The sequence below is a fragment of the Rhineura floridana genome, chromosome 1 (assembly GCF_030035675.1).
Source record: "Rhineura floridana isolate rRhiFlo1 chromosome 1, rRhiFlo1.hap2, whole genome shotgun sequence".
NCBI lineage: Eukaryota > Metazoa > Chordata > Lepidosauria > Squamata > Rhineuridae > Rhineura > Rhineura floridana.
Window position 1 is genome coordinate 174,561,171 of NC_084480.1, and position 24,547 is coordinate 174,585,717.

Genomic DNA, 24,547 nt, shown 5'->3' on the forward strand with positions numbered 1-24,547 from the left:
CACAGGTCAGCATCACAGCAGATAATTAAAGTATCAATCCTTTATTAGGATATAGCTGATGACACTGAAATATATCCCTATATTGAAAAGTTGGGAAAGTGTGGCTTATGACAGACCTGCAATATAATCCTCTTTGAATATTGCAGGTCACATTTTGTGCTTGGGGTGGTTTGGATTTTCAGGGAAAAATTCCCATATAAAACATTCCTTAGGCTGCAGCAAAGCCCAACAGCCTGTTTAAATCCCCCCCCCCGCCAGCAGACCAAATCTTGCACTCCGTTGCGTGCAGTAGCCTTGTGCTCCACTGACTTTGACACAGATGTGTTACCCTTTTAATTAGTTACAAACTCCAAAAAGAAACACCCCAAATATTTTCTACACAACGTAAGATCTGAGTTAGCAGCAAAGGCAGGAATCCATACTCTTTCTATCTTTTGTTTGGAGATGGTGGTGGCTCAACCACAGGTATGATGAAATATTCGGTTTCCCCATTGAATATACAATATGAATCCAGATGCTGAGTTCACTGACTTCAGGGCCAAAACGGGGCTACTGGGAAACAAAAGGGAGTCATCAGCACATTCAGTGGAACCCTGGGGTTTGCAGAAGTAGAAAAACACTAAGCTACCCTCCCCCAAACACACAAAACCAGACCAATGGGGGACTGGACATGCTCAGCAGCCACAGAAAACTGTGGGAGGGGGTGGAGCAGAAAACTGGGAAGGGGAATGCAATGGATTGGAATATATTGAAAGAAGGCATGGCTGGCTAAAATACTGAACAAGAGCACACTACACTGCAACTTATTATTGCAGGCCTCAGTTGTTGATTTCTATGAAGAGCTCTCACTCCCACCCTGTGAAGGAGAGAGTGAAACATAACAGTTTCTTTTGAAACCTGAAACCTGCCTGTGCCTCAGTCTAGCTATTACAAGTCCGTCCTGATGCTGGCTTCAACTCTTAGTGGAACACAGTGTATCTGGGCACTACTTCTATGGACGTAGTTTCTGCTTGTCTGCCTTATTTCCTGGACCTCCTCCCTATTCCTGTTCCAATTTTTAACTCAAATTGCATTATTTAGCATTATTTTATTGGTATAAAATTATTCAGTTCATAGAGATTACAGTTTATAAGTTGCCATTTTGGAATGCACAATGTCTTTTGCTAATGAAAAACTAGCACAGTGGATACACTGTTTGTATCAAAATACACAGTGAAAGGATTTACTCAGTTTTTGCAAAACTTCTTTAATTTGTAGAGATTGGAGCCAGGCTTCAAGACATATCCTTTGCCTGTTTTCTCAGAAGTTAGTATTTCTGAGTTCATTGGTGATTAATCCCAACCAGGTGTGCTACAAGTTTAGCAGTAATCACCACATAGGAATGCCTACATGGTTTTAGGTCTGGTTTTGGCACAGAATTGCCTTGGTTGAATGACTTGCACCAAGAGATGGACAGGGAGTGTGTGCCCTTACTGCCTGGACCTCTCAGTGGCATTTGATATAATCAACCATAGCATTCTTCTGGGTTGCCTGGTAGGGATGGGATTGTGGTATACTGCTTTGCAGTGGCTCTGCCCTTGTGTGATCAATCCTAGAAGGTGGTGCTTTGTTGTTGTTGTGATGTGCCTTCAAGTTGATTACGACTTATGGCGACCCTATGAATCAGCGACCTCCAAGAGCATCTGTCATGAACCACCCTGTTCAGATCTTGTAAGTTCAGGTCTGTGACTTCCTTTATGGAATCAATCCATCTCTTGAATGGCCTTCCTCTTTTTCTACTCCCTTCTGTTTTCCCCAGCATTATTGTCTTTTCTAGTGAATCATGTCTTCTCATGATGTGTCCAAAGTATGATAACCTCAGTTTCATCATTTTAGCTTCTAGTGACAGTTCTGGTTTAATTTGTTCTAACACCCAATTATTTGTATTTTTCGCAGTCCATGGTATGCGCAAAGCTCTCCTCCAGCACCATATTTCAAATGAGTTGAGTTTTCTCTTATTCGCCTTTTTCACTGTCCAACTTTCACATCCATACATAGAGATCGGGAATACCATGGTCTGAATGATCCTGACTTTGGTGTTCAGTGATACATCTTTGCATTTGAGGACCTTTTCTAGTTCTCTCAGCTGCCCTCCCCAGTACTAGCCTTCTTCTGATTTCTTGACTATTGTCTCCATTTTGGTTAATGACTGTGCCGAGGTATTGATAATCCTTGACAAGTTCAATGTCCTCATTGTCAACTGTAAAGTTACACAAGTCTTCTGTTGTCATTACTTTAGTCTTCTTGACATTCAGGTGTAGTCCTGCTTTTGTGCTTTCCTCTTTAACTTTCATCAGCATTCGTTTCAAATCACTACTGGTTTCTGCTAAGAGTTTGGTATCATCTGCATATCTTAAATTATTGATGTTCCTCCAATTGTCACACCTCCTTCATCTTGGTCCAATCCCGCTTTCCGTATGATATGTTCTGCATACAGATTAAACAAATAGGGTGATAAAATACACCCCTGTCTCACACCCTTTCCAATGGGGAACCAATCGGTTTCTCCATATTCTGTCTTTACAGTAGCCTCTTGTCCAGAGTATAGGCTGCGCATCAGGACAATCAGATGCTGTGGCACCCCCATTTCTTTTAAAGCATTCCATAGTTTTTCATGATCTACACAGTCGAAGGCTTTGCTGTAATCTATAAAGCACAGGGTGATTTTCTCCTGAAATTCTTTGGTCCATTCCATTATCCAACTTATGTTTGTGATATGATCTCTGGTGCCTCTTCCCTTTCTAAATCCAGCTTGGACGTTTGGCATTTCTCGTTCCATTTATGGTAAGAGCCTTTGTTGTAGAATCTTGAGCATTACTTTACTTGCATGGAATATTAAGGCAATAGTTCAGTGCTAGGTGTTCTTCATTCATTCATCATTTTATTTGTATGCCGCCTTTCCACAAAAAATTGTGCTCAAGGCAACTTACAACAAGGTGGACAGAAATACATCGCAAAAACAATTGCCAAAAAAATGTCCTAATAACAAAAAATAATAGAACAGTAACATAACAAATATAACTGCAAGCAAAAACAACTTTTCAATATTATGAACATAATAAAACAATCTTCCTCATGGCTTTTCACCGGAGGGCTCCACAAGGCTCTGTCTCCAGGCTGGCCAATGTGGCACCTTCCAGATATTGTTAGACCAACTCCCATCATCCCTGACCATTGGCCATGCTGGCTGGGGCTGATGGGAGCTGGAGTCCAACAACATCTGGAAGGCACCATGTTGGCTACTCCTGCTTTATATCTTGTAATGTAAATGTAAATGTAAATTTAATTTTTAGGTCGCCTATCTGGCCGAAGCCACTCTAGGCGACGTACATATTAAATTTCAATAAAATACAATAAATACAATAAAATACAATATAATCAGCAGTAACAAAAATAACAACATATGCAGTACACAAGAACGGGCATTCAGTATGTAATTAGCCCATTCCGGCAGTCCCAAAGGCCTGTCCAAACAGCCACATTTTTAAGGCTCGGCGGAAGGTATCCAGGGAAGGGGCATGCCGAAGATCGAATGGGAGGGAATTCCAGAGAGTTGGGGCCGCCACCAAAAAAGCCCTCTGTCTAGTCCCCACCAACCTAGCTGCTTTTGTTGGTGGGATTGAGAGAAGGCCCTGAGTGGCTGATCTTGTCAGGCGGCATAATTGGTGAAGCTGGAGGTGCTCCTTCAGATAAACTGGGCCGAAACCGTATAGGGATTTAAAGGTTAACACCTTGAATTGGGCCCGGAAAACTACTGGAAGCCAGTGTAGATTAAATAATACTGGCGTAATATGATCACGGCGACGACTGTTTGTAAGTAAACGAGCTGCCGCATTCTGTACCAGTTGAAGTTTCCGGACCGTTTTCAAGGGTAACCCCATGTAGAGCGCATTGCAGTAGTCTAATCGAGAGGTGACCAGGGCATGTACTACCAGTGGGAGCTGATGAACAGGGAGGTAGGGTTGCAGCTTACGTATGAGGTGTAATTGGTACCAGGGTGCCCGGCTCACTGCCAAAATCTGAGCCTCCATGGACAGCCTGGAATCAAGAACAACCCCAAGGCTGCAGACCTGGTCCTTCAGGGGTAATTGTACCCCATTAATCCTCAGGTCAACAGGACCCAACCTTCCTCTGTCTCCCACAAGCAGCACCTCGGTCTTGTCAGGATTTAGCTTCAGCCTGTTCCTTCCCATCCATCCACTCACGGATTCCAGGCACTTGGACATGGTCTCCACAGCCAACTCTGGTGAGGACTTAAACGAGAGATAGAGCTGAGTGTCATCTGCATATTGGTGACACCGCAGCCCAAATCTCCTGATGATGGATCCCAGCGACTTCATATAGATGTTAAATAGCATGGGAGAGAGGATAGAACCCTGTGGCACTCCACAAGTGAGAGGCCAAGGGCCTGAAACCTCATCTCCCAATGCTACCTGTTGATGCCTGTCAGAGAGAAAGGAACGGAACCACCGTAGAACAGTGCCTCCTATTCCCAGTCCTTCCAGGTGATCCAACAGGATACTGTGGTCAACGGTATCAAAAGCCGCTGAAAGATCCAGGAGGACAAGAAAGGTGAATTCTCCCCTATCTAATGCCCTCCTCATATCATCCACCAGAGCAACCAAGGCTGTTTCAGTTCCATGTCCAGTCCTGAAACCCGATTGGTATGGATCCAGATAATCCGTGTCATCCAAGTGTGCTGACAATTGGTTAGCCACCACTCGCTCAATGATCTTGCCCAAAAAGTGGGGTGTGGGGTTCAAACTGTTCTGGATGGGGCTCTCTCTGGAGCAGTTTTGTAGTCTAGAAATACTCCTGGGCTCTCTGCTGCCTTCGGAAGCGCAGGTTGCAGTGGTAGCTAGGAGTGCCTTTCATTAGGTTGGCCTGATTCACCAGCTGCAGTGCAACCTTTTCTGGAGAAACTGGTAACTTCACATCCTTTAGTTACCTCCAGGCTCAACTGTTGCAATGCTCACTGCGTGGGGCTGCCTCTGAAGACAGCCTGAAAACCTGAATAATTGGTTCAAAGTGCAGCAGCCTGACTTTCATCTGGCTCCTGTAGAGCAGAGCATATAACTTAGCACTTTTATCAGAGCCAGGTTCAGTTCATAGTGCTGGTCTTGGCCTTTAAAACCCTAAATGATCCTTAGGAACTGCCTGCTCCCAGATAAGCTTGCCTGGGGGATTAGGATAATCTTCAGAGGCTCACTGCCACCTTGGAATATTTGACAGGTGAGCACAAGAGACCGTGGCCTTCTCTGAGATGGTGATGTGTTGTTGGAATACCCTCCAAACGAAGATACAGTGTATCTCTAGCCCTTGATTGTGTTTCATCAGAAACTAAAGATGCTGCTGTTCTGACAGACTTTAATTTATTACATGCTTTAGGTCAGCTTTTCCCAACTAGTAGGCCACTAGATGTTGTTGGACCACAATTCTCATCTTTCCTGGCCATTGGCAATGCTGGCTGAGGCTGATGGGAGTTGTGGTCCAACAACATCTGGTGGCCCACTAGTTGGGAAAGGCTGCTTTAGATCATTGCTGCCAGGTTTTTCATGGAATCATTTAATATGATTTTATCAAAGTCTTTGTAACTTGATCACTTTTTAAAAAATTGCAGTATCGCATGGATGTTTATTCTTTGCTGTACGATGTGCTGGAGACAATAGTCAAGGAGCAGAGCAAAACATAAATTATCATAATTATTATTACACCTAACTCTAGTTTCATGTGTTTGAAACGCCACAGGCAAAAGCCACTGGACTGTTTCACACATTTGCATGTAATATAGTAGAGATTGTCTCCTAGGCAACGACTTCCCTGAGCAAGATCCTGCCTGTTATGAGCCTCTGTTGTCTCCTCCTGTCCCTTTTCTATGTTTTCCATAGCGTTCCCAGCTATGCAGGGAACAGAAACAGATTTGGCAGGCAAGAACAATCTACATATTGCTGTGGCAACCTGTCCATTCACCTGTCGCCTGTACAACAGGGATGGGAAACCTCTCTGCATGGGTCTAGGGACTTTCCTAAGGCCACAGACCCTTCTGAGCCTGGGGTGGGGGGTGCTTTGCACCCTCCTGGGGTGTTTTGCCTGGCTGGAATGTGCCCTTGATGCTTCTTGCTTGCCGGGATGGAGGGTAGAGAGGGGCAGGCAAGCATGTAGAAACTAGTCTACAGTACAAAGGTAAAATCCACATTTGTTGCTCTGCCTGCTTTGGCCTCTGGTCCTACTCACCACTAGCGTGTGGCCCCCAGAAGTTTGCCCAGAAAGGAATGCGGCCTTCGGGCTGAAAAAGGACTCCCCACCCCTGCTGTACAAAGAGGTGTAAGCAAAGCCTAAATCATCTGATTCTAAACCGGTTCTACTTTTAGTAAGAATGAATGAGAATGTGACGCTGGGATAGTTCCTAGAAGCAGCTCTTTTCTCATTCAGTTTCAGTTGAACCAGAATGACTGTACAAAGATGATGAAATTTGTGACAACCCCAGAGAAGAAAAAAATGGTTAACTGAGAAGGAAGATAGACGTTATTCAGTGTGTTTATTACACTCTGCATTCGGTTGGTTTCTGTGGAAGTGCCTGAGAGAGTGGGCAAAAATGGTCTTTGCTTACAATTTATTGCATCTTTTTCAATATTAACATCAAAATCAAATCAAAATCAATAAGAGCAAATAAGCATGGTTAGTGGCTATTAACTACAAAAATGGGACCTCTGTGTGGCAGTACGATAATGTTGATTACAGCTTCCATCATCCCTGATCAGTATAATAATGCTGATTAACAGATGCTGGGAATGGCCACAACCACCATTGCCCTATTTGTAAAAGCTCTGAGTTGCATCTGCATGGCTGCTGACAGAGCACAGCTGCAGGACTAGATGGGCCCTTGCTCTGAACCAGTTAGGTTGTTTCATACACAAAAGATTTTCCTATCCAGAAAGCTCTTTGGGGTGTGTGTGTGTGGGGGGATGTGAACCATGAGATGCTCAAGTATGGCAACTAAAAATTTGAGCACTTATTTATTTCCGAATTATATCCTTTCATCATGGAAGCCAAGGTGGGTGATATAGCATGTAGTCCCCAGACAGTTGCCATCCAGGCACTGGCCAGATCCAGAGACCTGCTTAACTTCAGCAAGGTGGTGGCCTCATGTGCCTTTAGACCCTACCGGGGGACTTTTGCTGTGTATACACATGCTATGAAGATCTGATTGCCCATGGCTTTACAGCACATATACGTCGAGTGAAAACACATCTCCTGGCTTTTGATACCTGAGATTTCTTGATGTTTTAAAATTTCTGAATCAGCTGTTATGTCAATGTTTTCTCAAAACAAACCCAAGAGATACTTTATTTCTGGATAAAACATTGCTGACCTAACAGGGATTCCCCTCCTTCTCATCATACACGTGCCAATGCTTGACATCAGAGTGTTAAGAAACACCTTTTTTCATGGTAGTTGTTGGGTGGAGCTTCCCTAGAGCTTTTTCCAGACTTGGAGAAATGTGTAAAGCTTCTACAACTGTTTCCTCATTCCTTGCTGCAAATCATCCAAGATGGCTATTAGCCAAATATGTGACAAGCTGTGATTCCAGCACTAAGTCTTATCACCCACAGAAACTCACCTGGGAGCAATAAGAAAGCCATACTAAGCAGAGAATGCAAGGAAGTCTGCCCCATAAGCATGGCAAGAAAGCTCGTGAACAGAATTGCTAACTTCCTTTTCCCACTTGAGATGAGCACTGAGATAGCTGTATTCCTTAAGGACCTGAAAGTATTGGTGCTCTCTGTTTTTTCTTCATGTAGCAGCAACTGCATCTGTCCCTCCTAGGCACGTAATCAATCTCCCTGAACATGAGGACTTGTAATGGTTTCAGGATGGATTCCCCCCACCACCACTGTGACTCGTACAAAAGCACAGGTCCATTACAGCAGGCCCCCTCCACCTTTCCTCTAATGAGTCCTAAATGTATTTATACCCCACTTTTCTGCAATTGTACTCATGGTGTGGCTTAATAATGAAAATGACATGGACTGCCTTCAAGTTGATTCCCACTTATGTTGACCCTATGAATAGGGTTTTCATGGTATTCGGAGCGGGTTTACCATTGCCTTCCTCTGAGGCTGAGAGGCAGTGACTGGCCCAAGGTCACCCAGTGAACTTCATGGCTGTATGGGGATTTGAACCCTGGTCTCCCAGGTCGCAGTCCAACACTCAAAGTAAAAACAGTCATTTAAATTAAGAATACGAACACAGATACAATCTATAGCTGTCAAAACTAAAAACTGGGGCAAAGGCAATATTCAGTCACACATTAAAAGCCTGTTGGGAAAAAATGCTCTCATTTCCATTGAATGGAGCTTGAAGATGAGATCTGATGCACCATGCCGTCACCATCTCCACTGAGAATGCTTCATCCTTGGTGCTCACTTGCTGAACCCAATCTTGCAATCACACTGACAGAAGGTCTCTGAGGCCAGTCTCAGGATCTGAGCAGGTATATGTGATGAGAACAAGCAGCCCTTAATGTAACCAGGACTGAGACCATTTAAGGCTTTCAAGGTCAATACTAGCATAGGAACATAGGAAGCTGTCTTATACTGAATCAGACCACTGGTTCAACTAGCCCATTGTTGTCTACTCTGACTGGGAGCAGCTCTCCAGAGTTTCAAGCCCTACCAGGAGACAACAGGGATTGATGCTAGGACCTTCCGCATGCAAGGCAGATAGATGCTCTACAACTGACCTACAGTCCTCCTTCCCCACTTTAAATTGAGCCCAGAAACAAAATGGTAACCATTGAAAATGACGTAAGATCATATTAATATGTTCTATTTTGCAAGGACCTGACAAAAATCTGGCCAACACATTTTGGACCAGTGGAAGTTCCTGAATTGTTATTAAATGTACAGAGCACTGTAGGAGTCCAACCTGAAAGTAACTACAGTGTCAATAATTGGAGCCAAGTCTGTCTTCTCTGGAAAAGTCACAGCTGCCAAATCAGCCAAAGCTAATAAAAGGCAGTCTGGACAACCACTGCAACTGGAAATCTAGGGAAGCAATGGATTGAGGAATGCCCCCAAACTTCACAAATGGTTCTTTGAGGGGAATGCAAGCCCATTCAGAATGAGCTGAACTACCTCTTGCAGATTGCTAGCATTCTTGATCATTAGTACCTCTGTCTTGACAGGATAGAGATTGTGAACACACTAGCCGCCAGAGCAAAGCATTTCCATTAGCCACACTTTGAGGGGGAACGGTTTGATCTGCTGATCAGTTGTGAAATCTCTTTGAAGCTGAATTTAGAAAACACACACTCAAGCTGCTCCCACCAGGTTTCACAGTAAAAAGAGGTGAGGTGTGCCTAACATTATGTGCCCCCATTTTCAGCACTGGAGATGCACTGGAACTGGCAGAACAGTGAGTGTGTTTCTACCCCAAATTTCAGCTTGTTGGTCCCATTCATTTCTATATTGTCTCCAGACCCTGGTGAATCACTTCCACTGCCCTTATGGGTTTGGACAACAGAAACGAAGAGGCAGATCTATGCGTCACCCACATGATATTTCAGCCCAAACCTCCAGATGACCTCACCTAGCAGTTTCATGCAGATGTTAAAGCTCAGGAGAGGAAAGATGAAAGCTTATGAAATAGATCGAACACCCTGAAGTGCAACAGTGGTCTCTCAGCACCACCTGGGTCTGACCATTCAGGAAGCAACTGAAGCATTGATTCACAGTGCCCTACCAGATGTCCCAGAAGGCTAATAGTTGATGGTATCAAGCACAGAATTAATAGGGTTGTACTTCCCTCGTTTATCTCCAGTGCTGTTCATCCAGTAGCATGACCAAGGCAGTTGCCATCCCAAAACCAGTTCAGAAGCCATACTGGAAAGGAGCAAAGTAATTAGTTTCATCCAGAAAACTCTGGAGCTGAGACACAGACTCTTAAATACCTTACCTGTGTAAGGAAGATTTGTGATGTGATGAGCATTAGTAAGATCACACAGCCAAAGAGTACATTCATTTTTAAAAGCCACCCATTACCTCCTTAAAACCTCTCTAAGAGGGAGTCATTAACTGCTTGAGACCCACTGAAACAATGACTAGATTATAAGACCAAAGCTCAGGGTTTCCGTATGTTACTAGTCCTCACAACAGCCTTGCAAGGTACATTACTATTCATTTTTAAATAAATAGGGGCCTTTGAAAGTCCCCAATATCTGCATCTCACATTACTCCACGAACATTACACTATAGTGTCCCAGAAAGAGACTCACATGTACCAGAATTCAATGAATAGTTTTAGTAAAAAAAAATTCAGGCAATTGAGCCAAGAAACATATACTATAAGGAGGTGGATCCCCCAGCCCGAGGTTCACTTCTCAGCTGGAACCTCCTACTGTCCTGCCATTATTTATTTATATTCCTATTTGCTATTACTATTAATTTTCCTTAGCACCACTAGCTGCTGTGTGCAGCCAATCACATGCTAAGACAGGGCAGAAGTGAGTAACCAAGGGTGATTTTCCTATTGCTCCAAGGGCTTGATTGCCACATTTTGGCTTAACACAACCACTTTTATTTTGAAGGAAGATTAGCCAATAAGCAGCTGTTGCTGGTGAGGAGAGGCAATCAAATATTAAATGGCCACCTCCCCTACAGAGGAGGCTGGAAAAGAGGATGGGGGAGAGATCTAAACTGGAACAAGTTCAGAGGAAGGCAACGAGGAAGATCAGGGAACTGGGAAAAGAAGTCCTATGAGGAGAGACTGAAATAACTGGGCATGTTTAACCTTGAGAAGAGAAGACTGAGGAGAGATATGACAGCACTCTTCAAGTACTTGAAAGGTTGCCACACAGAGGAGGGCCAGGATCTCTTCTCGATCATCCCATAGTACAGGACACTCAAATGACAGGAAGCCAGATTTCAGATGAACATCAGGAAAAACTTCCTGTTAGAGCGGTACAACAATGGAACCAATGACCTTGGGAAGTGATGGGCTCTCGAACACTGGAGGCATTCAAGAGGCAGCTGGACAGCCAGTTGCCAGGGATGCTTTAAGTTGGATTCCTGCACTGAGCAGGGAGTTGGACTCTACGGCCTTATAGGCCCCTTCCAACTCTATGATCCTCAGTCCAGGAGCAAGGAAGAATACAAGCAACAGAAGGCAATGGATGCTTAGAGTTACTCTTGGTGCACTGCACAGGGAGAAATGGCTGCATGGTGCTGTCTGTGCCTAGAGAGAAATCGCAAGCAGCCTCCTCTGTCCTCTCTGCAGTGCAGCTTAGAGAGTGGTCAAGGAAGGAGTAGCCACCTCTTGTTCATTCATCTGTGTTCTGCTCTGGCTGGTGCTGCCGTGGGGATAGGGCCCAATGAGTCCAATCCTGCCTACCATAACACCGAGTAGGAAAAGACAAGCTAGCCAAGCTGTTCCTCCAAGTAGGAGCCACCTTCTGCTTGACTGCTTCTCACTTGCTCCCTCTGGCCCAATCCTTCCTGCTGCACCACTCAAAATAGAGTGGACACGCAAGCAGTGAGAGAGGCAACCATCCCTTGCTCAGTCCTTGCTGCCAAGAAAAGGAAGCCCCTAGCGATCCTGTGGAGGCAGCAGCTGGTCGCGAGGGGTGTGTGTGCAATCCCCCTGGCACCTTCCCTGCAGACAGTGCTTCCTTGCCTGAGTTCTGCCACTTGGGGGGGGGGGAGCCAGGAAACAAGCGAGCCAGAAAATACTTGGCTACTCCCATCTCCTTTCTCTTGCTCACCCTCTCTGGCAGGGAGGCTTCGGCCTTTTGGCTAGAGAAAAAGTGGAGGCGGCCTCCTCTGCCCACTTGCTTCTCTCTCTCTGAGTGGTAGTCAGGGCCCAGGGTGTAGTTGACTTGGGTCTTGGAGGGTCTTAAGACTCCTTATGTTTTGGGGAGCCAGGTCCCTTTGCCTTCCGTGTCCTACATGCCAATCGGCATGAAAGGGGAATGCGTTAGCCACTGAGAAGACCCTACTAACATGCTGCCTTGTCCTGTCCTGCCCACTGGAGCTCTTCTCCATTGACTGGCTCCTAGGGACATCTGTTGTTGTGAGGGAAGGCATTAACAAGGGTCTCATTCTCAACCTAGCAGCAAAAAAAGAGAAGGGAATGTGGCTGTAACTATTACGAAGGGGCCTTGTGCTTCTGAATTTGCCACTGCGCTACTGGTAGCGGAGCATACAGGAATGGTCACGGAAGGAGTAGCCCCTTCATTGCCCCTCTCACTTGCTCACCTGCCCTCGCCCCTTCAGGTGCCCGCACAGGAGGGATCCAGTGAATCCGACCCCTCTCGACCGTCGGGCCAGCGAGGAGAGGCGGCGGTTCTGGGCAAGGGAGAACTGCCGCTACTTCGCATTATTTGCACTTCCTGTCCCTTTCGGCAATATAGCAGGAAGCATTGGGCCCGGACAAGAGCCATCGGGAGGGGGGCGAGCAAACAAAGGGAAGCAGTTCCTGCCGGTCGGAGGAGCAGCCGCCGCCGCCGCCACTGCGTGCTCGCTCGCCCTCTCTCGCGCTGTGGCGGGGAGGACGGAGCTCCTGGGGCGCACTTCCCGCAGGGAGAGACGGCTGCCCCTGCCCTGAGCCTCGTCGCCTCGAGAGGCGGCCAGCAGGAGAAACCGAGCGGACGGCCGCGGGTGATCTCTAGCTAGGCAGCGCTATGGCACCAATCCTCCGAGTGGACGAGCAAGACAGAGAACTGGGAGGGGCCACTAACTCCTCTTGCTTGGCTCGGCTCTGCTCCATCTCCGCCTCCTCGGCCCGGCCCAGGGGACCAGAAGAGTCAGGGGGCTGCCTAACGAGGGAGGCCCTCCTTCTACAAGGCAGCGGAGGAGGAGAGAGCGCGGCTTGGCTGCTCGTTCCAGTTTAATCTCTTCGCCTCACCAGCACCAGCTGCTGATCCGACACTCTCGTTTTGTAGCAAACAAGTAGCGGCATTGGGCCCACGTTTCCAAACGCTTCATACATCACGCGTAGGAGGTAGGCGGGCCGGGGAAGGGATCCGCTCTCCCAGCACCGAGAAAGCAGCTACCGAGACTGGGGAGACGCCTTTTCCCCCTCGAAAGAATGCGATAGGGAAGCCCCTTGGGTGAACTAGACGCTCCGGCCGCACCCGAGGGCAGGGCGAGGAAACCCTCCCACATGGACGCACCGCGGGAGAGTCGGTGACGTCACCCTGGAATGAGGGCGGGGCGGACACCGAGGAGTCTGTGCGCCCCGCCCCCTCCAGCCTGTAGTTGGGCCGCTTGCGCCCGGAGTCAGCCAGGCAGAGGATGGGTGCGGATCACACGTGGGTGCACTTGCTTAGTTTCTTGCAGCGGGGAGAACGGCGGACAGTCGCCGACGCGCGCGGTCTGAAAAGGAGCTGCTGCAGGCAACGGGAGGACGGAGGAGCCGAGCGCAGAGGCGGCTCCGCTTTTAAGGCGTCTATATCGGACTGTGTGGTATCGTAGGAGGCGTTAGCAGGAGGATCTTTGGCATCGCCCGCTTCCCCCCGGACCCAGCAGTTGTTTTTCTGTCGGCGGCCAGGAGTAACATGAGGGGGGTGCTGGTGATCTTGAGTGTTCTTCTGGCGGCAGGTAAGAACTACTGCAGAAGGTGGACTTTCCCCCGAACGGACGGAATTGCAAATCTTGGCTCCCTGGCCGATAGTGCGTTGTACGTTTTGAACCAAAAGGGGAAGAGGGAAAGGAGTCTTGTAGGAATGTAACAAAACTCCGAGCATTCACGGTCTGGTCAAAGTTCTTAAATATGTTTAAGCGCCGTGGGTCTCAGCGGAAGAGATTCAAACAAGCGGGCATTGAAACCCGTGGTACTTAAAACGCTGGCGCCTGCTTGGGTCGTTTCAGTAGTATTACGACTAAAGTGAATATATTATTGCTAGTCTACCCAAACCGATGCTCGGGGGTATTCTGAATGCACTCCCGTTGACGCTGTCTGCTATAGCTGCTTAGCACCATTACTAAATTTAGCCTGTTTTGATAGCCGATACGGTACTGAGAAAGCGTTAATCACTGTGGTGGGTGTAGACAGAGTATATAGTTGCTTGACTCCCTCCGCAGGAAAAAAACGGGCTACAGGGTGTTTTGCTCTGTAAATATAATACTCCCACAACTGAAAGAGCCTCACAATAATTTCCACATCCCCAATTGCTGATTGCCTCCTAACTTGAAGAGGCCACCGGGAGGCATTATCAAGTCAAAGTTTTTGGAGCTCTGGAGATTGAAAGTCTAACCTGCAAATATGTGTATAAATATGCACGGGAATGGTAGTACAACAGGCATGTTCCAGTGTATGTCTGAATTGTCTAGACACATGCATTCTGTGTGGGCCTCAGGGTATTGGCAAAGTGTATGTGTGTCATGCCTCAGAAAATTGGGGCACACATGCTATACTTGAGTGTATGAATCTGTTCATGCATTCGTATCTAAGTGTCAAATGCGTCTGCCCTTTATACATTGTTTTTGATCCTGTCTGTGTTTTTGCCGTACAGCAGCTCTATAAATAACAGTCTCTTCCTATTCCCCCCCCCTCTCCCCCACTGCCTTTTCAAGTTTCTTTTGGGCAGTTGTGTTACAGAATTGCATGCCAAACTTCAGCCTTCCTTGTTTTTTTTTTTTAATGGAACAGATAGTTAGGAGAGGGAGTTGGAGACTATTGGCTAGATGCATATCTCCCAATGTCCTTGTTCCCACTTGTAGGTTGGTCCATGCTAGTGAATGGTGAAGAGAATGAGGTTTACCACAAAGAAGGCAGAGATGATCTGGCAGATGTCCAGCTCTTTCCAGCCAGGGAGACTTTGGAGCATGAAGGGGAGAGAGAAGGAGGTGTGTCATCTACAGGGGATGACTTTCGTGAGCTCCCTCAAGGTATGTCCAAGGGCATTGTAAGAAGAGGTGTAAATGTTTCTCTGCTATCTACCTATATAAGGGAAGGAAATGGTGGCGAGTGGTACAAATATTTGGAGAGGAATGGAGGATCATATCAGCAGGGCAATGCTTTGCAGATTCCTTCCAGGTCTTTGAGTGTAATTTTTATTTTATTATTAAATTTATATTCCGCCCTTTCTCCCAGATTGCCATAGTTTTTGGTGTAATTGCCTTTAGTTACATTCACTGGCCAGCATTTAGCACAGACTTTACCATATTTGAGTCCGCTCATTTTGATGAATAAAATTGGGGAGTTTAAGCATGCCTGGCTGGATTATGGCCAGTGAGTGCTACAACTCTGAGCTGCTGAGGCATGGCATATTCAAGTTTAAGGATCGAAGTTTGGGCAACTTTGTCATAAAAAAATGAAAATGGAATGACTTCCTATAAACTTTGAATATATCTAGAGTTAAGGATTAAGATGGGAGTATAGGCTGTTTTGAAATTTCTTGTTACCATCAAAGCTTTACATCAGGGGTGGGGAACCTTTTCTGGCTGATGGGCCAGATCTTAATCTCTCCATCCCTGGCAGGCTGAATTTGATAGGTGGGCAGGACTTGCCCACTTCTCAATCATCTGATGTTGCAGTGGGACTGTTTGAAAACCTTTTTCCTAACAGTCCCACATTGTATCTGTTATTTAGTCCAATCCCTGATGACTCCATTTAAAGGGTTGGAAAAGGCACAAGACTGGAGAACCTCAGCCAGTCACAGCAGGCAGTAGTGGGCTAGGGGACATGTTCTAACATAGTTCATTATGTTTTATTTTAATAGTTTATTTAATCTTCAGGGATCAAATATACCTCAGCTCCCTCTGAACTATCTGGAAGGGCAATATAAAAGTAGAAACAGCTACATTTCAGGGGAAAAAATCAAGAATGCTATGCTCTATGGACCCTACAACAGGCCATACAACAAATGAATTTTCACTCTCCTAGGTGTGAGCCAACAACATAGGTTTAACTTTCTACCAATTTAACAAAGCACATATGCATGTCTGTATAGCTAGAGCTGCCTTGTTGGGGTATGGTTTGCTGCCTCTCCTGAAAAGCTAAGCACAGACCTCTCTGTGGGCTAAGTAGTTCAGGAGATTGATCCACCCTTGTATTTCTGGTGCCATAGGTTGGCTTTGTTGTCTTCCATCTCAACTCTAAACACACCTACTTGGACACAAATGTGAAACTCACTTCCATTTAAGTGTGCTTGGAATTGGAGGTTTACGCAGGAGAGCTTTGGTAGCTTGAATGCTTCTCATCGCTCAGATCCTTGCACAATCAGTTGCTAGAGGGGTGACAAAAAGCTTGTAATATGTGAAATTAAAAACTGGTAACTTTATCTTTCATATTTGCTTGGGAGTTGATTTTTTCCCTACTATATTCTAACATCAAGTTCTGCAGAGAGTAAAGTCTGAACTGTTTTGTGTTTTTTCTCTTGTGTGTGCACAACCCTGGCAACAGGAATTAATCCCCAGGACAAGGGAGGGAACCAGGCAGGAATGTTCCCACGGAAATTCTTGTTTTATTTGCTTGATGTCACAGTGTGCTGATGTTTTAGTAGTTCCTTGTTTCTGTTTTCTGAGTGTGCTGTTACCCTGGAGGGCCCCAGTGCCCCTTCTTTGAGCCAACCAAACATTCCAACTACCCACAGAACCTTAGAGCTGCATCCTGTGCTGCCCACAATGTTTAGTCCTTTTATGAAATGTAACCACTTGCTTCCCGCAAGCCTCTGCACCTAAATATTATTACAGAGTTGGATAGTCGCTGAGTTAGAGGATTGCTTTGAAATTGCCATGAAATTCTGGGGCTTCTGTGAGTAGTCTGCCTGCTGCCACGGAATGTGGATAGCATGGCTACTACTTCAGCTGCTTCCGGCTGGTTCCCACCCTCTTCTGTGGAAACACGACATGCTTTGCTGGAGACATGATTATTTCATACTCTCCATCTTCACAAATACCCTAGTGTGGTCATAACCTCACACTTCATGCCCTACTTTCTTCCTCCTTAACTATTTCTCTCCAAGGACTTGCAAGCCTGGCAACCTCAGCATTTCCCTCACACCTCCTCCTCCTCCCGTTGGCAAAACATCCTCCTCCTTCTGGAAAACATTTGCCATCACTGGGGTTCCATAGCAACATTATTCTTAGATATAACGAAGCAAGTGAGGCCTTTTGGCATTTGTACCACTGTACCGAATTCTAGTCACAGGGACAGTTACCCTAAAGCATGAAAATCAGTCATTTGACACCTTGTGTTAATTACTTTGTGTGGGTCTGTCCAGACGGAAATATTAACCTTCCAGCCTGTGGGCGCTGTTTGTTGGTGGAGGGGATCCACAGATGACTCCCTGTCTCCCACCCACACAGGGTGGCTCTTCTTACCTTGCTTAGCTTAGTCACCAAGGCTAAGTTGTGCCATCTGGGGTATCTGGCTGGCTTTCTATTTCTTCCTCTTTGCCCATGTATGTCCTGAATCTCTTACATGCTTTCTGCTAAATCTGGGTCCGAGTGCAACAGGCACGAGAAGGTTCAACAGTGGGAAGAGCTCTGAGCTTCTGTTACTAATCAGATTGATCTACGGAGACCAGCAGAGTTGTGCCTACTTTCAGCATGGCTGACTGTACTTCCATCAATTCCCTTTTTCCTTTCTTTTAATAACCCTGTATTGCTTCCCCTTCATCTTGGAACAGTCCTCACATCTTTTCACCCAAGGAGGACCTGGGCCAAATGATGGGATTGGAACCATTGGGTGGGTCCAGCAATAGGCAGCTTCTTCGTCTTTCACAGGCAGCCTTTATTCCGTTCTTTCTCACTGCAGCAAGTCGTAAGTTGAATTGAATAAAATTGAATAAATAATAATAATAATAAGTCTTCCTTCCTTCCATGCTTGCTCTTGTTCTTATATCTATGCACATTGTAACTCTATTCTCCAAGCGCCTTTGCTTTTTTCCCCCTTCACTTCCAACTTTCCCGTTGGCCTCCATTGCTGCTTCTCTTCAGTTGTCCATTCCAGATATTGGGATATTTGGTTGGCTGAATGGCATTACTCCTCAAATGCCGAGAGAGTTGGTATTTCGTCTCCCTAGAAAAATCGTTTGGACTTTTCAGTGTTTCTTTGGATCCACTCTCTCAAGCTGAACTGATTCTGCCCCTCCCTGCAGAATTAGCTGTGGCTCTAGCTGCTCTGCCAGTTGTTGGTCATGAACAGCTGTTAATTGCAGGGAGATGAAGGAAAGGCACAAACCCTTTGAGATGTGCATCTGGTTTCCTTCTTCTGTGTTCCTCCTCAAACCTTTTGGCCACTGTGTTGCCTGCATTGCTACTGAACCTGTCTGAGGCCTGAGTGGAAAGGAGTGACTTTCTCAGGCAGCAACTTGGTTTCCCCACAAACTGATGCAGGGGTTTTGAAGGGTTATTTTGACAGTTTTTCTGCTTAGAATAGATTAGAAAAGAGTGAGGGAATTAAAAAAAAAAAAGTGAGGGCACCGCAAGTCACAAATAAATGGTGGCTGATAAGTGCCATGCATTACAGGTGAAGCCAGTGCAGTGAGGGAGGAGCTGACTTCCTTCCCTTGAGTAGTCTGCACATGGCATAGACTAGCCCACAATATTGTTAGCTAGAATGCCTGAGAGAGGGTGACAAGGTTTGGCTTGTTCCTTGGTGAAACAGCTCACTGCAGCGCATCCTGCTCTCTAGAGAGACTGATTCTTAGTGCACAGCTATTCAGGGAAGAGGGGGGGACTAGAGAGCTGCCAATAATAGGACTAGGAGCACAACAGCCTCCAAACAGGGCAGAGTAGAATTGTAAATAGCCATATGGCTCTGTCTGTCTGGCCTCTGCTGCTTGACTTTGCAGGGACTCGAAGAAGGAGGTACTCCTCACCCTGAATTGATATATCTGACTCTAAGGGTAAGCACACAGGTACTGGCACACATAGCCTTGTTAGGTGAACACATTAAAAACATAAATATGTGCAGCAGACCTTACTCTTCATGGTGCTTCACTACAGCCTTCTGCCTTGATTGTAGAGTGCCAGGGTCTGAGGGGGACTTCTACACACATGCAACTGAACACACATGGAAATTTCAGTGTGATTGGGAACGCTGCCTGCTCAAGGTTCTGGATTTTGCAGAAGCTTCTGAGTGCACTCAGTCAGTTGGGTCTCCCAAGAAGGTCCGAAAGGAGACCCTGAGGATGAGGACATTGGGAGTGGGACTTGCATGTGCCCCACCCCTTTATACACTTCTAAGCCTGAAGAAGGTTTGGGTTTCTGGGATTGTTCTTTTACCCCAGTTGATGTAAATGACACTGAGCTAATCAGACTTTTAATACTGGGGTCTCAACTATTCCACGGTGGAAAGTAAGCCCAGGTCTGGAACCATGATTTGGGGGAGTGAGAGCTAATGCAGAAATGCACTGGCAGGGGAAAAGATAAGATCCTCATTCCTGTTCAGTCTCTTCTGCTGCAAATTACCCCTTCCTGATGGCACATTGAAAAAGGTAAAAGCAGCTACTGGCTTAATAGCCTTATGTGTGGCTGTATTGTAATGTAGCTCTAAGCCAACCTTCAGTTAATGGCAACACAGTCATTTGAGCAGGACTCTGAGCAGTATTATGCAAAATGCCTGAGAGATTGACAAATAGGAACATGATACTTTGTGTCTGTGCTTTGGTGGAGGCCAGTGTGTACAAAACCAAACTTTGGCAGGCATAAACCTCAATTGCATTGACTGTGTGCAATAACTTGCATTGATTTCCAGTAGTATATGTATGAACTGGAAGTACTTATTTGAACAAAGCAATATACACAGAAGCCTCTGCTGCATAAAGATTAAAGACCTGCCAAGTGACATTTAGTTTACAATTTTGCACCAGCCACAGTCTGTCTGGTTCCCTTCTGTACGAGAAGAACTCCCACACCACCACCACAAAGCTAATGGTAAATATGTGATGGGCACAGTGGGATGCTGGAGCTGAGGGATGGGAAGGCACCCACCAGAGCTCAAGAGAGCTCCAGCAGCACTGAGGAAATTGGAGGTGAGGCTGTACTCTGATTTTGGTTCAGATCATTGTGCTTCCAGTAAAATGGGGGCAGGCAGATCTGGGATCTGTTGGTAGATCTCTGGGTGATTTGCAGTTTTGAAGCAGATTAGCCAGTTCCTCTGACTTCCAGTTGGCCAAGAAGTCTTTTCCCAACTAAACCAAGCTGTTAAAAATATGGAAGTTGGGGTGAAAACCTGGAGGTTATTTTTATGTAGAGCAGAGGTTCCCAAACTATGGTTCATGGACTACCAGTGGTCTGTGAGCATCACTCAGGTGGTCTGCAGCATGCCTGCAGCATTAAATGTTCATATTGATTTTTAATTGTATTTTTATTGCTGCTTTTATTTCTCATGTTGCATTTTATAGTATCACCATTTGAAGTCTAAGGAAGGGATAACACCCTAAAATGCAATATAAGAAACAAAAGAAGCAATGAGAATACAATTAAAAATCACACAGCATCTAGCACAGCGAATTACAATGGCTACAAGAGGCAGAAGAACCATTAAGGGGTCTGTCAAGACCCTCAGCAATTCACAGGTGGTTTGTGGAAATAAACGTTTGGGAACCACTGATGTAGAGGTGCTGTGAACTCAGTTGAAGTACCTGAAACAAATTTGTGGGCTGAGCCTGTGCTGATAGGCAACCTGTTCCTTAGTTTCAGGTGCATATCTTTGTTTCTGCTCCTCGCACCCCATTTTGTACCAGTTTATTTTATTATTTAATTTGTATCCCACCCTTCCTCCCAGAAGGAGCCCAGTGCGGCAAACAAAGTGCTAAAAACAGTTCAAAACATCATAAAAACAGATCTTAAAATACATTAAAACGAAACAGTGTTAAAAACATTTAAAAAAAACAACTTTTAAAAAGGGTTAAAATCATTATTAAAAAACATATTAAGCAATTCTAACACGTCCAGTTGATAGACTTCAGAGGTTACAGTAGGAAATAAAGCAGGTCCTGGCTCCTGAAGGCTGCCCACCCCTGAAACAAATGATCACATCCAGTTTAATTACGGGGTCATGTTTATTAAGTAGCATGGCAGTTGAATTTGATTCTCCTGAACAAAGCGATGGGGTAACCCCCAAATCCAGGTTTGGCTATATTGACTACTATAAAGCATTGTGTGTCTCCTATATGATAACATGAAATTGGTGTGTTTCTTCTTTTATTAGTTGCTTTCCTATCCAGTCCACAAGATCCTGTGACTCCAAAGAAAGAAGGGAAAGGGAAAAAAAGGAAGAAGGGCAAAGGGAGAAAGAGAGACCCCTGCTTGCGAAAATACAAGGATTATTGTATTCATGGGGAATGCAAATACATCAAAGCCCTAAAAGCTCCATCCTGCATGTAAGTTAATCTCAGTTTTTCTGTCCTGGGGATGTCTTTGCAGATAATCAAAACAAATATTCTTTTTAGCTTTGTTTCCCCTCTGGAGCATGCTGTCCTGTTCCAGTTGCTCAACAGAATGGAGAAATCTGTGCTGCATGCTTGTTTTCAGAAAGAAAGAAATTGGGGTAGAGATGTACCCTGGTCCTGGAGAACGGCAGCTTGGTCTTCAGAGACCTGAAACAAAGCCAAAAACAAACAAAAAGGCAATGATTCACAAAACAGCTAGATACTTTTTAGATTGCTTTTCAGAGAAAAGAGTACATGTGGATCACAGTGCAATCCTATGCATGTTGACTCAGATTTTAGTCTCATTCAGTTCAGTGAGGTTTACTTCTCAATAAGTGGGCATAGGATTGCAGCCTAAATGTGTGGTCCTGGGTTACAGCACTACACTGGGATTAGTACATGATCCTCACAGTACGTAAATATATGCATTTAAAAGTTCACCTAATGACCTAGAGGAGTGAGGAAGAATTGTGCTACTTGGACAGGGCCAACACTGAGTGACAACAGGTGCCAGTGGCACTTGGGCAAACATATTCTTTGTTATACTTAGCTGGTAGGAATTTTTCTTTTTTTGCCAGACTCAAAAAAAATGTTTCAGTTTGAGTGCTGGCAAACTGTGGTATCCCTGCAATAGAAACAAAACAATGAAGAATGACTGATCAGTTGTTGCTCAAAGATGGCCATCAGCCATTGATTTTTGAGTTTGTAAAGTCACCAAAAGAACATTTGAAGACTGGACTGTTGATGTTCATGTTCTTCTTTGCAAAGTGCTCTTATTGTGTGTCATTCTCAGCAGATATAGACACAGATCTAGACTTCTGATTAGTTTTACATCATGCCTCAAATCTATGATCAGCACTGGGCATACTCTGGGCTAGTAAAGTGAATCAGCATTGTGTGCTGAGCATCCAGAATTCTGCTTCAAGAAAAGCTGAATAAATGAGGCAAATTGGAGGCCTGGCAGATGAGAGATTTCAATAGGCATTGCCCAGACACTTTCAAGCATACTTTCGCAGCTTTAAGGGGTAGGCGCTTGTTTTACTTAAAATCAAAGTTGGCTTTCTCAGCATGCTGAAATCTGTGCTCAGTAGCAATTTCTGTTCTAATCTGAGATTATATACTACACATCGCCCTACAATTAATAAGCCTCTCTTATTTAATATCCTTATTACAGCTGCCCCATATTTTTGATGGCGACACTCCTTTCCACTGTGCCTCCCAAAAATCCAGGTGTCTGTCTGGAGTGTGCTGTGATATACTACAGGCAACTGTAGTCAGATTGGGAAATCCAGACAGTCTGGTGCACATGAAGCAACGCTTGAGAGTCCTCCCCCCCCCCAAAGCTTGTTCTATTAAATCCCCTTTCATGGTACTTCATAGGTGGAGAACCTTAACACAGCGGTCACTTAAAACTTTGACTGAGTTGCTTTCAAGTGATTGAGTTTCAGTTGGTGATCAAATCATTTTCTTCACTAAAAATACAGGCTTATAATAGGGAGCTGGGTGGGCAATTTCAGGAGTATAGATAACTTTCTGGTTTTGTTCTGGACAACAAAGGTGGAATGAGAAAAGAGAAATTGACAACAGAGCTGACAAAATAGATGGCTGGCAGGTAGGGTGTTGGATTGGGACTGAAGAGTCCCAGATTCGTCTTCATTCTTGGCTGCGAAGGTCACTCCTCCATGCAGAAAGTGACTGCCTCAACCTACCACACAGGGCTGTTGTGAGGATAAGATAGGGAAAGTTCTGTGTTTGTGTATAATGTAATTTCATTGCAGAGGAAAAATTGGAAGTTTTTACTTCCAAAGTAACTACAATCCGATCCCATTTGCCCTTACTGCAACTGTTACAACTATTTTCAGCTATGAAAATGTCCATAATTATCCTTTGCAAAGTACATGCTTCTCTACTTGGTTTCTTGGAGTCCATCAAGAGGAAGCATCTTGCTTCTAACCGTTCAGTTGCAGCATCTTCAAGTAACTGAGCATCAGGAGTTGTGCTTCATGCTGGGGAGCAGGCCCCACACAAAGGCTTGATTCTCTTCAAGACAGCTTATTTGTCAGTGCATATTTCCAGTGGCAAACAATAAGATTGGTAACGTTTCACCTTGGGAAAGCAGAAGTCTCCCCTGAGTGCTTCATTCCCACAAAACAACTCATTTACAGGGCAAGCTTACTGTACAATATACTGTCTTCTTGAATTCCAAATCAGTTCCCCCTTTCCAAGTGCGGTTGCACTCTCAGACATGCAGAGCAGTTGTGAAAATCTCTGCCCTTCCCTTGGCAGATGGCTGCTGTTTGTTATCTGCTGCTGGATCTTTTATTATCCTTCCCCCTTTGAGCCAGTCGCGTCACTGGTAGAACAGGACCGTGCATCATCTTGGATGGTTAGCTGAGGTCGCTAGCGTCCAGATCGGGAGAGTAGCAAGCATTTGGAGACTGGGGGGGGGGGCTGCATCATCTCTCATCAAGCAGTTCTCCCTTCAGCTTCCTTGTAATTTGAGCTTGAAGATGACACTGATGCTCGGGAGTGTTCTGCTTTCAACTGAGCTCTTTCTAAGAATGAGACATTTGATCTGCCTGTTGGGAAAGAACCTCTTTCCTCTCTGATTGGGCCTTAGTGCAAAGCTGGGCTTAGCTGAATTTGCTTTAGATTTAGTCATTGTATGTGTGTGGAGAGAGAGAATTCAAGTAGCTGGTCCCATCGCTTTGTTTTAATCATATGAGTAACACTCTGGGCAAATGAATAAGGGTCACTTATTCTTTTTAAGAAGTGTGTTCTGTCCCAAAAGAAATCATTCCTACTGTAGAGGGTGGGAAAAAGGAAAGTGTGACTCAGTTGTGGTAATTTCAATTCTCTTTGAAAGTGACAACACTAAGTATGTGGATAAAGATTAACAGCCTGACTGATGGAAAATCTCAGGCTTCAGCCAACTCTGATAGCTGGAGAGTGCAAAATTTCAGCAAGATTGAAGATTTTTTCTTCCAAGTCCCTCTGGGGTCTTATGCCAGATAACAAATAACACCAAATTACTTTTGTTCATGAGGCTCAGGCTAAGTCAGGGTTGGCTTCATAGTAGACTCTTCAGGCTTAGTCTGGGAAGACCTAAATAGATTTCCAGCAAAG

The 24,547-nt window shown here is 45.2% G+C and overlaps 1 protein-coding gene and 2 long non-coding RNA genes across 5 annotated transcripts in view; 1 reads left to right on the plus strand and 2 right to left on the minus strand.

The window, feature by feature from the left end:
* Window positions 1-13,203, minus strand: LOC133365307 (uncharacterized). Of its 3 annotated transcripts, none has more exons than XR_009758165.1 (3): window positions 12,943-13,203; window positions 9,631-9,923; window positions 1-552 (listed from the first exon to the last, which is right to left on the minus strand). It is a non-coding gene; the product is annotated as an uncharacterized LOC133365307 (long non-coding RNA). The 3 variants fall into 3 exon arrangements; XR_009758163.1 differs by having other exon boundaries at window positions 9,784-9,923; window positions 12,294-13,203; XR_009758162.1 differs by having other exon boundaries at window positions 12,294-13,203.
* Window positions 12,498-24,547, plus strand: part of HBEGF (heparin binding EGF like growth factor) — a 15,521-nt gene continuing 3,471 nt past the window's right edge. Inside the window, exons 1-3 of the mRNA XM_061586965.1 lie at window positions 12,498-13,637; window positions 14,760-14,927; window positions 21,202-21,373. Coding sequence (XP_061442949.1) covers window positions 13,595-13,637; window positions 14,760-14,927; window positions 21,202-21,373 — 383 coding nt within the window. The 5' untranslated portion in view covers window positions 12,498-13,594. The remainder of the gene's footprint in view (window positions 13,638-14,759; window positions 14,928-21,201; window positions 21,374-24,547) is intronic.
* Window positions 21,034-24,547, minus strand: part of LOC133365323 (uncharacterized) — a 31,357-nt gene continuing 27,843 nt past the window's right edge. Inside the window, exon 2 of the long non-coding RNA XR_009758172.1 lies at window positions 21,034-21,589. This is a non-coding gene — a long non-coding RNA (uncharacterized LOC133365323). The remainder of the gene's footprint in view (window positions 21,590-24,547) is intronic.